The sequence below is a fragment of the Tamandua tetradactyla genome, chromosome 17, assembly GCF_023851605.1.
Source record: "Tamandua tetradactyla isolate mTamTet1 chromosome 17, mTamTet1.pri, whole genome shotgun sequence".
In the NCBI taxonomy this organism is placed as follows: Eukaryota; Metazoa; Chordata; class Mammalia; order Pilosa; family Myrmecophagidae; genus Tamandua; species Tamandua tetradactyla.
In genome coordinates this window covers 8101591-8116065 of record NC_135343.1, presented here as the reverse complement: position 1 = coordinate 8116065, position 14475 = coordinate 8101591, and the positions used below count along the sequence as shown (strand labels likewise).

The window sequence follows — 14475 nt, the reverse complement described above, 5'->3', positions numbered from 1 at the left end:
TAACTAACACATGTCCACCCCTTGTCAACTTGGCAACTTCAAGCATCACCTTAAACAGGTGCAAAAACTTCTCTTCTTGCTGTGGGCCTGTGAATCTCAAAACAGATTATCTGATGCCAATATGCAAAGGAGGATAAACACCAGATCCATAGGGAGAAACTGAAAGGAAAACCTGCAGGCAAACACCATTAGATTTCAAAGTCTGAAAGTCATTTATCCTTCGGCTATAGAAAATGGCAATCCCACCCTTTCCGAGGGCCTATGCAGTGGCCTGTCTCTTTCCAAATCAACCTCGGGGAACATCGAGGAGACCACCTCTGGGCTCCACTCTCTCTAGGCATCAGGGCCACCCCTGTGCTCTCTGCCATTTCTGGGGCACATGCTCAACCCCTCCACATGGTGGCAGCCAGGCTCTCCCAGTCCCCCAAGGAGCATGCTACGCCTTTTCCAAGGCCTGATGCTGCACAACTATTCCACTGCAATGAAAGGGGAGACTCATCCTTGCCCGTCAGGGTAAATTCACCCTCTCCCTGTATATAGTGGGTCCACTCTCCTGGCCGAAGTTTCTTGGCTTCAGGCCCAAGCTTCCATGGTTCTCACTCTGCAAACTCCAATTTTTTCCCTTTTGTGTCCTCCTTTGTCAAGATTGGTAGTAGTTCCATTTACACCAACAGTCTCTTCAAACCCTCCAGGACTTCTCCATCATTCTCTTCACGGTTCCTCCAAAATCTTCTCTTTAGCCATCCAAAAACTGTTCTAATGTATCTGGTATTTGCAAACTGCAGCAGCACCCCACTCCTGGTACCAAATCTGTTCTAGTTTGCTGACTGCTGGAATGCAACACACCAGAGACGGATTGGCTTTTAATAAAAGGGGATTTATTTTGTTGGTTCTTCAGAGGAAAGGCAGCTAACTTTCCACTGAGGTTCTTTCTTATGTGGAAGGCACAGGATGGTCTCTGCTGGTCTTCTCTGCAGGCCCCTGGGTTCCAACAACTTTCCCCAGGGTGACTTCTTTCTGCATCTCCTAAGGCCTGGGCTGAGCTGCAAGTGCTGAGATGAGGAATGCTGAGCTGCTTAGGCTGTGCTACATTGCACTCTCTCATTTAAGCACCAGCCAATTAAGTCAAACGTCACTCATTGCAGCAGACAAGCCTCCTAGCTGACTGGAGATGTAATTGGCAACAGATGAGGTTCACGTATTGTTGGCTTATGGCTGCAGCAACAAGATTAGGTATGCTCACCTGGCCAAGTTGACAACTGAATCTAACTAACACATTTAGCATCTGCTGGAGCCAGAGATTTCTTCTCTTCAGGTTCTGGCTATTTCTGTAGTCCTTGCTTAGCACTCGGGCTGTTTCTGTCTTGATCTCCAGATGTCTACATTGGCTCTTCGAAATGTCTATGTCTGTGTCTGCAACTGAGGTTTCCCCAAAATGTTTCTCCTTTTAAAGGACTCCAGAAAACTGATCAAAACCCTCCTTAAAAGAAACAGCTCCCTGTAAAATTGAATCAGAATTAAAAATGGCATTTCTGAGACACATAATAATTTCATACTAGCACATTGGGGATCCCTTTTAAAACAGCACCCAGAGAAAAAAGCCAAGTAGAGGGCCAAGATGGCAGCTTAGCAATGTGCACAATTTAGTTCATCTTCCAGAACAGCTATTAAATAACCAGAAACAGAACAGAATAGCTCCTGGGGCCATATCAGTGACCAGACACACAGCGTACCCCAGTCTGGACCAGCTGCACCAGCTGCGAGCACCCCCCAGAACCGTGAGTTCCCCAAGCAGTGGTGGCCGGTGCCCCTCCCCCACAGGCTGCTTCCCAGAGGGGAAAGGACAGGACTTTACCGGCAGCAGGGACTGAGCCCAACCAAACACCAATTGTGGAATTAATTAACAAATTCTGACAACTAAAAATAGGCCCCCAGCTCAGGTGAACCTGGTCAAAGTGGAGGTCATTCATTTTTGCCCTGGCGCCAGGGGCCAGGGCTGACGGAAAAAGAAAAATAGAAGAAACAGAGATTTTTGTGGCTGTGTTTCTACAAAGGATTGACTGCCTTTGGATATAGCTGCAGGACTTCTCAGGTTGCAACTGCCCCAGGTATAGACAGAAACAAGCTTGTTTGTGGGCCTGTCTGGAGCCTGTGCCTTCCCCAGGGGAGGGGTGAAGCCCCACCCAGGTGGAATCCCTCTATCAAGGAATTCAGACACCTGGGCTTGGTAATTTGAAGCCATTAAAACCAGCCTACAACCTCTTCTCTGTTTCTACCATGCCCCAGCAGGGAGAGTCTGCCAAAGTTAAAGTTACTGCATCATCTTATGCTGGTGGGACCTGCAGGCAGACAAACCCCACATACTGGACAGGATAAGAAAAACACAGAGTCCAGAGACTTCACAGGAATGTCTTTCAGCCTGCTGGGTCTCACTCACAGGGAAAACTGACACGGGTGACTCTTTCCTCCTGATAGGAAACCAGTTTGGTCTGGGAAATTCTGGCTGGGGTGAATAATACCTAAGTAGACCCTCCTAAGGGTGGGGAGAAAAGGCACCATACAGGCAGGGCAAGAAACAAGAAAACAAGAACTGAAAAGTTCTTCTCTGTTAAACAAAACCTAAGGTAGAGGTCCAGAAAAAGCTGAACTTAATGCCAAAGAACAGATAGACAACAAATTCATCCAGCAAGAAAACCCTAGGTAAAAGAAGTGAAAGCAATCTCCAGAATAAACAATTATTATAAATAAAAGTAAAATAATGCATAATAAAAATCTTATAAATACATAATTAAGGTAATTAAATGCCTAGATGCCAGCAAAAAATAAAAAATCACATTAGGGAAATTGAAGATATGGCCCAGTGAAAGGAACAGACCAACAATTCAAATGAGATACAGGAGTTGAAACAATTAATTCAGAATATATGAACAGACTTGGAAAACCTCATCAAAAACCAAATCAGTGAATTGAGGGAGGATATAAAGAAGGCAAGGAATGAACAAAAAGAAGAAATCGAAAGTCTGAAAAAACAAATCAGAGAACTTATGTGAATGAAAGGCACAGTAGAAGAGATGAAAAAACAATGGAAACCTACAATTGTAGATTTTGAGAGACAGAAGAAAGACAGGATTGGTGAATGGAGGACAGAATATCTGAAATCGGACAAGAAAATATAGAGAAAAAATGAAAAAATATGAGCAGGAACTCAGGGAATTGAAAGACAATATGAAGTGCACAAATATACATGTTGTGGGTACCCCAGAAGAAGAAGAGATGGAAAAAGGAGGAGAAAAACTAATGGAGGAAATTATCACCAAAAATTTCCCAACTCTTATGAAAGACTTAAAATTACAGATCCAAGAAGTGCAGTGTACCCCAAAGAGAATAGATCCAAATAGGTGTACTCCAAGACATTTAATAATCAGAATGTCAGAGTTCAAAGAGAAAGAATCTTGAAAGCAGCAAGAAAAAAGCAATTCATCACATACAAGGGAAGCCCAATATGAGTGTGTGTAGATTTCTCAGCAGAAACCATGGAAGCGAAAAGACAGTGGGATGATATATTTAAATTACTAATGGAAAAAACTGCCAACCAAGAATTCTATATCCAGCAAAATTGTCCTTCAAAAATGAGGATGAAATTAAAACATTTTCAGACAAAAAAATCATTGAGATTATTTGTGACCAAGAGGCCAGCTCTGCAAGAAATACTAAAAGGAGCACTAGAGACAGATACGAAAAGACAGAAGAGAGAGGTGTGGAGAAGAGTGTAGAAAGGGAGACTATGATTAAAGGTAAAAAGGAAAAAAGATATGACATATAAAATCCAAAAGGCAAAATCATATAAGAAAGTACTACCCCATACAGTAATAACAGTAAATGTTAATGGATTAAACACCCCAATCAAAAGACATAGACTGGCCAAATGGATTAAAAAACAGGACCCATGTATATGTTGTCTACAGGAAGCACATCTTAGACCCAAGGATAAACATAGGTTGAAAGTGAAAGGTTGGGAAACGATATTTCATGCAAATAACAATCAGAAAAGAGCAGGATTGCTATACTAATATCCAACAAATGTAAAACAGTTAAAAGAGAAGAAGACTTCAAATTTAAAACAGGTAAAAGAGAAAAAGAAGGATGCTATGTATTAACAAAAGGAACAATTCAGCACAAAGACATAACACTCATAAATATTTATTCACTGAACCAGAATGCTCCAAAATACATGCAGCATTTCAAACACTGGAAACACTGAAAAGAAAAATAGACACATCTACCATAATAGTTGGAGACTTCAATTCACCACTCTCATCAATGGACAGAGCATCTAGCAGAGGATCAATAAAGAAACAGAGAATTTGAATCATACTATAAATGAGCTAGACTTAACAGACATTTATAGAACTTTACATCTCACAACAGCAGGATACACCTTTTTCTCAAGTGCTCATGGATCATTCTCAAGGATAGACCATATGCTGGGTCACAAAGCACGTCTCAATAAATTTAAAAAGATTGAAATCATACAAACCACTTCCTCTGATCATAAAGGAATGAAGTTGGAAATCAATAATAGGCAGAGTGCCAGAAAATTCACAAATATATGGAGGCTCAGCAACACACTCTTAAACAACCAGTGGGTCAAGAGAAATTAGCAAATATCTTGAGGCAAATGAAAGTGAAAACACAACATATCAAAACTTATGGGACACGCAAAGGCAGTGCTAAGAGGGAAATTTATTGCTCTAAATGCCTATATCAAAAAAGAAGAAAGGGCAAAAATAGATGAATTAACTGTCCACTTGTGAGAACTAGAGAAAGAACAGCAAACTAACCCCAAAGCAATAAAAAGAAAGAAATAATGAAGATTAGAGCAGAAATAAATGAAATTGAGAACATGAAAACAATTGAAAAAATCAATAAAACCAGAAGCTGGTTTTATGAGAAAATCAATAAGATTGATGGACCCTTAGCAAGATTGACAAAAAGAAGAGAGAGGATGCAAATAAATAAGAACAGAAATGGAAGAGGAGACATAACCACTGATCCCACAGAAATAAAGGAAGTAATGACAGGATACTATGAACAACTTTACGCTAATAAATACAACAATGTAGATGAAATGGACAACTTTCTAGAAAGGCATGAACAACCAACTTTGACTCGAGAAGAAATAGACGACCTCAGCAAACCAATCACAAGTAAAGAAATCAAATCACTCATTAAGAAGCTCCCCAAAAAGAAAAGTCCAGGACCAGATGGCTTCACTTGTGAATTCTACCAAACATTCCAGAAAGAATTAGTACCAATGCTGCTCAAAGTCTTCAAAAAAATTGAAGAGGAGGGAAAGCTACTTAACTCATTCTATGAAGCCAACATCACCCTCATACCAAAGGCAGACAAAGATATTACAAAAAAAAGAAAACTACAGACCAACCTCTCTAATGAATATAGAGGCATAAATCCTCAACAAAATTCTGGCAATTCGAATCCAGCAGCACATTAAAAGAATTATACATCATGACCAAGTAGGATTCATCTCAGGTATGCAAGGATGGTTCAACATAAGAAAATCAATTAATATTATACACCATATCAACAAATCAAAGCAGAAAAACCACATGATTATCTTGATTAATGCAGAAAAGGTATCTGAAAAAATTCAACATCCTTTCCTGTTGAAAACACTTCAAAGGATAGGAATAGAATAGAAGGGAACTTCCTCAAAATGATAAAGGGAATATATGAAAAACCCACAGCTAACATCATCCTCAATGGGGAAAAACTGAAAACATTCCCCCTAAGATCAGGAACAAGACAAGGATGTCCACTATCACCACTGTTATTCAACATTGTGTTGGAAGTTTTAGCCAGAGCAATTCGACAAGAAAAAGAAATACAAGGCATCAAAATTGGAAAGGAAGAAGTAAAACTCTCACTGTTTGCAGATGATATACTATATGTCAAAAAAACCCCAAAATCCACAGCAAAACCACAAGAGGTAATAAATGAATACAGCAACGTGGCAGGTTATAAGATCAACACTCAAAAATCTGTAGCGTTTCTATGTACTAGTAATGAACAGTCTGAGGGGGAAATCAAGAAACAAATTCCATTTACAATTTCAATCAAAAGAATAAAATATTTAGGGATAAATTTAACTAAAGAGACAAAAGACCTATACAAAGAAAACTACAAGAAATTGTTAAAAGAAATCACAGAAGACCTAAATAGATGGAAGGGCATACACTGTTCATGGACTACAAGACTAAATATAGTTAAGATGTCAATTCTGCCTATATTGATTTACAGATTCAATGCAATACCAATCAAAATCCCAACAACTTACTTTTCAGAAACAGAAAACCAATAACCAAATTTATCTGAAAGGACAGGGTGCCCCAAATAGATAAAAGTATCCTGAGAAAAAAAAATGAAGTCGGAAGTTGCATACTACCTGACTTTAAGGCATATTATGAAACTACAGTGGTCAAAACAGCATGGTACTGGCACAAAGATAGATATATTGACCAATGGAATCAAATAGAGTGTTCAGATATAGACACTCTCATCTATGAACAATTGATCTTTGATAAGTCAGTCATGCCAACTCATCTGGGACACAACAGTCTCTTCACTAAATGGTGCCTAGAGAGCTGGATATCCATATGCAAAAAAATGAAAGATGACCCATATCTCACACCCTATACAAAAGTTGACTCAAAATGGATCAAAGACCTAAAAATTAGATTTAAGACCATAAAACTGTTAGAAGAAAATGTAGGAAAATATCTTATAAATCTTATACTTGGAGGTGGTTTTATAGACCTTACACCCAAAGAAAGAGCATTGAAGAAAGAAAGAAAGAAAGAAATGGGACCTCCTCAAAATTAAACACTATTGTGCATCAAAGAACTTCATCAAGAAAGTAAAAAGACATCCTGTACAATGGGAGACAATATTTGGAAACGACATATCAGATGAAGGCCTAGTATCCAGAATTTATAAAGAGATTGTTCAACTCAACAGCAAAAAGACAGCCAATCCAATTACAAAATGGGAAGAAAACTTGAACAGACACTTCTCAGAAGAGGAAATACAAATGGCCAAAAGGCACATGAAGAGATGCTCAAGTTCCCTGGCTATTAGGGAAATGCAGATCAAAACCACAATGAGATATCATCTCATACACACCAGAATGGCCATTGTCAATAAAACAGAAAATGACAAATGCTGGAGAGGATGTGGAGAAAGAAGCACACTTATCCACTGTTGGTGGGAATGTCAAATGGTACAACCACTGTGGAAGGCAGTTTGGCAGTTACTCAAAAAGGTAAATATAGAATTGCCATATGACCTGGCAATATCATTGCTAGGTATCTACTCAAAGGACATGAGGGCAAGGACACAAATGGACATTTGTACACCAATCTTTATAGCAGCATTATTTACAATTGCAAATAGATGGAAACAGCCAAAATGTCCATCAACAGAAGAGTAGCTAAACAAACTGTGGTATATACATACGATGGAATATTATACAGCTGTAAGACAGAATAAAGTTATGAAGTATGTAACAACATGGATGAACCTTAAGGCCATTATGCTGAGTAAGATTAACCAAAAACGAAAGGACAAATGCTGTATGGTCTCACTGATATGAACTGACATAGTGAATAAACTTGGAATATTTCGTTGGTAACAGAGACCATCAGGGAATAGAAATAGGGTAAGATATTGGGTAATTGGAGCTGAAGGGATACAGATTGTGCAACAGAATATAAAAACTCAAAAATGGACAGCACAATAGTACCTAACTGTAATACAATGATGTTAAAACACTGAATGAAGCTGCATGTGAAAATGATAGAGGGAGGAGTGCTGGGGGTATAAATGAAATTAGAAAGAAAGAGAGACGATAAAGATTGAGATGGTGTAATCTAGGAATGCCTAGATGTATAATGATAGTGACTAAATGTACAAATTTTAAAAATGTTTTTGCATGAGGAAGAACAAAGGAATGTCATTACTGCAGGGTGCTGAAAATAGATGGTAATTAATATTTTAAAATTTCAGCTTATGTGTGAGACTAAAGCAAAAAATGTTTATTTGGTACAAAATTTATATTTTGACTTGTGCATTTCCTAATATAACTTATGTAGGTAGCTTGGTTGAACACCATAAATACATGGAACCCTTGGGTAAGACATGAGATTTTGTTGGTTTCTCCAGGGGGATTCCCAGATGAATCCCAGAGTGATATGATCAGTGATTGGAAAAGTATTTGCAAAGTCCCCTTCGGGGAATGGTGAGAACGGGGGAAAATTCAGCCTCCCCAAGTTGAATTCTTGATATTCTCACAAGCAGTGTGGATAACCAAAGCTATAGGCTGAGCTCCCAGTCTTGGGGGTTGTTTATATGAAACTTAACCCTACAAAGGATAGGTCAGACCCACTTAAAATTAGGCCTAAGAGTCACACCCAGGAGAACCTCTTTCATTGCTCAAATGTGGCCTCTCTCTCCAGCCAACACAACAAGCAAGCTCACCACCCTCCCTCTTTCTATGGGGGACGTGACTCCCAGGGGTGTGGACCTTCCTGACAATGTGGGACAGAAATCCTAGAATGAGCTGAGACTCAACATCAAGGGATTGAGAAAACCTTCTCGACCAAAAGGGGGAAGAGCGAAATGAGACAAAATAAAGTGTCAATGGCTGAGAGATTCCAAAACAGAGTGGTGAGGTTATCCTGGAAGTTATTCTTACGCATTAAATAGATATCGCCTTGTTAGTCAAGATGTAATGGAAAGGCTGGAGGGAACTGCCTGAAAATGTAGAGCTGTGTTCCAGTAGCCATGTTTCTTGAAGATGATTGCATAATGATATAGCTTTCACAATGTGACTGTGTGATTGTGAAAACTTTGTGTCTGATGCTCCTTTTATCTACCTTGTCAATAGACGAGTGAACCATATGGAATAAAAATAAATAATAGGGGGAACAAATGTTAAAATAAATTAATTTGAGATGCTAGTTATCAATGACAGAGGGTTATGGGGTATGATAGTATAAATTTTTTTTCTGTTTTCGTTTTATTTCTTTTTCTGAACTGATGCAAATATTCTAAGAAATGATCATGATGATCAATATGCAACTATGTGATGATATTGTGAATTACTGATTATATATGTAGAACAGAATGATCAAAACAGAAATGTTTGCGTTTATTTGGGTTTTTTTGCATTTTAAAAAATAAATTAAAAAAATGAGGAAAAAAAAGAAGGGATGGGTTTTGTTATATGAGCCGATGTGAGAGGGTAGACATGATATATACTTTGAATTAATAATGTGTTCATATTAAAGTTATTTGTTTTCTACCCTGAAAAAAAAATAATAGCGGGAACAAATGTTAAAATAAATTTAGTTTGAAATGTGAGTAATCAGTGAAAGGGTGGGGTAAGGGGTATGGGATGTATAATTTTTTTTTTCTGTTTTCGTTTTATTTCTTCTTCTGAATTGATGCAAATATTCTAAGAAATGATCATGATGGTCAATATGCAACTATGTGACGATATTGTGATTTACTGATTATGTATGTAGAACAGAATGATTATATATTAAGAATATTTGTGTTTCTTTGTTGCCATATTTTTTTAAATTTAAAATTAATAAAAAAAATTTAAAAAAAAAACAAAAAAAACACAGCGCCCCAAACAAGATTATGCTGCAATTTCAGTTGTAATTTCATTGAATCTGTAGATTGCTTTGGGTCATATTAACATCCTAACAATATTAAGTCTTCTGATCCATGAGCGTGGAATGTATTTCCATTTATTTGGGCCTTTTACTATTTTCTTTCACCGAAGATTTATAGTTCTTCATATTCAAGTCCTTTCCATATTTGTTGAAGTTTATTCCTACATATTTGAGTATATTGGTTGCTATTTTGGATAGAATACTTTCCTTGATTTCCTTTTCAGATTGTTCAGTGCTGTTGTATTCTTTTTTCTTTCCGAGACAAGTTGTGCATTTACAGAATAATAATGCATAAAATACCAGCTTCCCATATACCACCCTATTATTAACAACTCGGATTGGTGTGGAACATTTGCTACAATAGATGTTAGCATATTTTAATAATTCTACTGTTAAATAAAGCCCATGGGTTTAAAAAAAGAGAAAACAGCAGCACCCAGGACAAACATGTCTTAACCTCAGTGTAGCTTAACCTTAACATAGCTACCTCTCTTTATTGTTCTACCAGCCTGCCAGCTTCAATCACAGTCTTTTTGTTCTAAACATTTTTAGTCTTAGATGTAACATCAGGTTTTGTGTCTCACGATTATAAAAAAGTGATCTCTTAAAGCCCTTTTTGCTTGGTGTGAGGTAAAGAAAGGAGTTAAAAACACAACTACACGCATACCAGCTCTCCCCAAAGAAATCCATTATCCTGGCATCTTTAGCCTGAACTATTTTATGTGACTTTTGAGTGTAAGAATATGTTCCATCTCCTTTTTTTAATTTTTAATTTTAGTCCTTGATGACTGTCAGACAAAACTCTGTCAAGCAAAGTCTCATTTTAAGATTCAACTAATAGGGTGATGTGACAGTGGCTCAGCAGGCGGAATTCTCACCCGGGTTTGATTCCCGGTGCCTGCCCATGTAAAAAAAAAGAAAAAAATCAGCTAATAAATGCACTATACTCTTACACTGTTACAAAGAAAATTTTCACCTTAAAAAGTATACCAAAATGCAGTAATGGTTATGTCTGGGGGATAGAATTATGCTTTTTTTTTCTGTATCTTCGTATTTTCCAAATTTTCTATAGTGTGCATTGACTAATTTTTTTTACAAGAAAAATACTATTATTAAAAATAATTACTTGAGTTTTAAAACTAGACTTTTAGAAAGTTATGCTTTTATTAATAACAGCAAATCTGTTATTAATGATAAAGACATGCTTATAAATTTTCTTTTCTTCCTGAAAGTGATGCGCCAGAATGTGAAGCGAGCAACATTAGATGAAGTCTTAGAACTCATGGCCACCGGATTTCTTCGCGGAGGGTCAGGTTTCCTCAAGAGTGGTGGAGAAATGTTAAAAGTCGGAGGATCTGTTAATCGTGAAGTGAGAGTTGGAGTTACACAGGTTTGTAATATATGTACATATAAAAGAATTTGTCCACATCACTTGTGAAATTTTAGGGAAGACTAGTACTAATAACGGCACACAGAGAGTGTTAATATTGTTTGGTTTCTTTTAAAAGATTTCTTTATCAAATGAATGATTTACATTAAACTCTAAACTGTACGTTAAGTGGAAAGGTAGATGCTTAATGTATAAATTAACCTATGTCTACTATATTTGTATAAAAATCTCATGAAATATTCCCAGATTTTGCTCAGCAGTATGGTAAGATATGAAAGAATTACTTTTAGTTGTAATTGTATTCAGCTAGCTTGAGGCATTTAGATTTTAGTGTTCTCCAATGATCCTTATATCTAGAATTGGGTTTTGATTAGATTTGCTCTCAGTAATCACTCACTTACATAATTATATGATTAAATCTGAAATGCAAATAGAATTTTTAAATGATGCTTAATGGGGTGGTACAACGGTGGCGCAGTGACAGAATTCACACCTGCCATGTGGAAGATCCGGGTTCAATTCCCAGAAACTGCCCATGACCAAAAAAATAAAATGAAATGCTTAATGCCTAATTTTCTTCTTCTATCTATAAAAGAGATGAAATGTTTTTCCCCCCATCTTAGTCAAAATCACCCCTACTCTACCTTTCCCTTGAAACAAGTATAGAATAGAAGTAAAGGATTTTAGTCTTAAAGAAAAAGTCATGAATAAGTGTTTTATTTAGGGTGTTAAATGTTAAATGTCTGTGTTAGTGTTTATTTAGGATGTTAGGGTTTTCTTATTCCTGTAACCTATTAACCTATTTAAATGCCACTGTAAATTCAGATTCCTTTCCTCACTGATCACTCTGCTTTTCATGAAGCTGTTATCTTATGAACTGTTTTTTCTTAATATTTTTATTAAGAAAATACACATGCATTCCATACGTGATGTACAATTAGTGGCTCACAGTATCATCACATAGTTGTGTATTCATCACCAGGATCATTTTTTAGAACATTTGCATCACTCCGGAAAAAGAAATAAAAAGAAAAAACTCATACATATCATACCCCTTATCCCTCCCTCTCATTGGCCACTAGTATCTCTATCTACCCAATTTATTTTACCCTTTATCCCTCCCCCTTATTTATTTTTTTACGCATGTTTTTTAACTCATCTGTCCATACCCTGGATAAAAGGAGCATCAGACACAAGGTTTTCACAATCCCACAGTCACATTTTAAAAGTTAAATCTTATGCAATTGTTTTCAAGAATCAAGGCCACTGGCTTCTCTCTCCAGCCAACACAACAAGCAAACTCACTTCCCTCTCTCTGTCTACGTGGGACATGACTCCCAGGGGTGTGGACCTTCCTGGCAATGTGGGACAGAAATCCTAGAATGAGCTGAGACTCAGCATCAAGGGATTGAGAAAACCTTCTCGACCAAAAGGGGGAAGAGCGAAATGAGACAAAATAAAGTGTCAATGGCTGAGAGATTCCAAAACAGAGTGGTGAGGTTATGCTGGAACTTATTCTTACGCATTAAATAGATATCACCTTGTTAGTCAAGATGTAACGGAAAGGCTGGAGGGAACTGCCTGAAAATGTAGAGCTGTGTTCCAGTAGCCATGTTTCTTGAAGATGATTGCATAATGATATGGCTTTCACAATGTGACTGTGTGATTGTGAAAACCTTGTGTCTGATGCTCCTTTTATCTACTTTACGAACAGACAAATAAAACATACGTCATAAAAATAAATAATAGGGGAAACAAATGTTAAAATAAATTTAGATTGAAATGCTGGTGATCAATGAAAGGGAGGGGTAAGGGGTATGGTATGTATGAATTTTTTTGTTGTTGTCTTTTTATTTCTTTTTCTGAATTGATGCAAAGATTCTAAGGAATGATCATGATGATGAATATGCAACTATGTGATGATATTGTGAATTACTGATTACATATGTAGAACAGAATAACCATAAGTTACGAATATTTGCGTTTTTTGTTATATATTTTTTTAAATTAAAATTGATAAAAAAGAAAAAGAATCAAGGCCACCGGAACACAGCGCAACAGGTTCAGGTACTTCCCTCCAGCCACTCCAGTATACTATAAACTAAAAAAGAGATATCTGTATAATGCATAAGAATAACCTCCAGGAATTCTCAACTCTGTTTGAAGTCTCTCAGCCACTGAAACTTTGTTTTGTCTCATTTCTCTCTTACTCTTTTTGGTCAAGAAGCCTTTCTCAATCTCTTGATACCGGGTCCTGGCTCGTCCTGGGAGTTCTATCCCACATTGCCAGGGAGATTTACACTCCTGGGAGTCATGTCCCACTTAAACGGAAGGGCAGTGAATTCACCTCCCAAGTGAGCTTAGCGAGAGAGACCACATCTGAGCAAAAAAGGTTCTCTGAGGGTGACTTTTAGGCTTAATTTTAATTAGGCATAGCCTTTCCTTTGCAGGAATGAGTTTCATAGGGGTGAACCCCAAGATCCAGGGCTTGGCCTATTGATTTGGTTGTCCCCACTTCTTGTAAGAATATCAGAATTTCTCCAGATGGGGAAGCTGACTCCCCAGTCCCCAAAGGAGACTTTGCAAGTACTTCTTTATTCATTGTCCAAATTACTCTGGGATATATCAGGGCATCACACTAACCTAGACAAACCAACAAAATCTCAAACCCTATTCAAGATTCCATGTACTTATGGTGTTCTTATTAACTATTTTTTAATCACGGATAATTCTAGTAGTAATTTCTGTACTAGAATTACTAAATAAGGTCTCTAGTTTAAAATTTTCTCTATTTTAATCTTAGCTATAATGTATTTTGCATGTTGTCATAAATTATTTCTGTAATTGCTTCACCTGTAATTTCAGTGTACTTACATAAATTTATCTGAATTTGTATTTTAATCTATTTATAGGCGTATGTTGTTTTTGTAACAACATTGGGTGGTCAGTGGTTGGAGCGTAGCTTTGCTACATTCTTGTCCCATGTACTTGATCTGGTTTCCCATCCTCGGGCAACCCAAACACATGTAGAGGCTGTATACTCAAGACGATGTGTCTCCTTTATCCTGAGAGCTACTGTGGGCAGTTTGCTAGGGGAAAAAGCCCAAATCGCAGCTGCCAAAGAAATATGCCAAGCTATTGGAAAACAAATGAAAGCAGTAGGTAAGAATACCAGTACCAGCAGTAGGTAAGAAGATGTATTATTGATTACTTTAGTCATATTTAGTTCTTTATTATTATACTAAATAAATACTGTTATGTGACTAGTAAATTTGATTTGTTCATATCTCTCTGGACTGTTTTAATAGCTATTTAATTAAATACTCT

The 14475-nt window shown here is 37.2% G+C and overlaps 1 protein-coding gene across 4 annotated transcripts in view; it reads left to right on the top strand.

Moving 5' to 3' along the window:
- HEATR5B (HEAT repeat containing 5B) overlaps nt 1-14475 on the top strand; it is a 208395-nt gene that overhangs the window by 46493 nt on the left and 147427 nt on the right. For all 4 annotated transcript variants that reach the window (XR_013164177.1, XM_077133986.1, XM_077133984.1 and 1 more), the window contains exons 7-8: nt 10991-11148; nt 14061-14310. Coding sequence is in view for 3 of the 4 variants with exons in the window: in XM_077133986.1 (XP_076990101.1) it covers nt 10991-11148; nt 14061-14310 (408 nt within the window). In the remaining variant the exon portion in view is untranslated. The remainder of the gene's footprint in view (nt 1-10990; nt 11149-14060; nt 14311-14475) is intronic.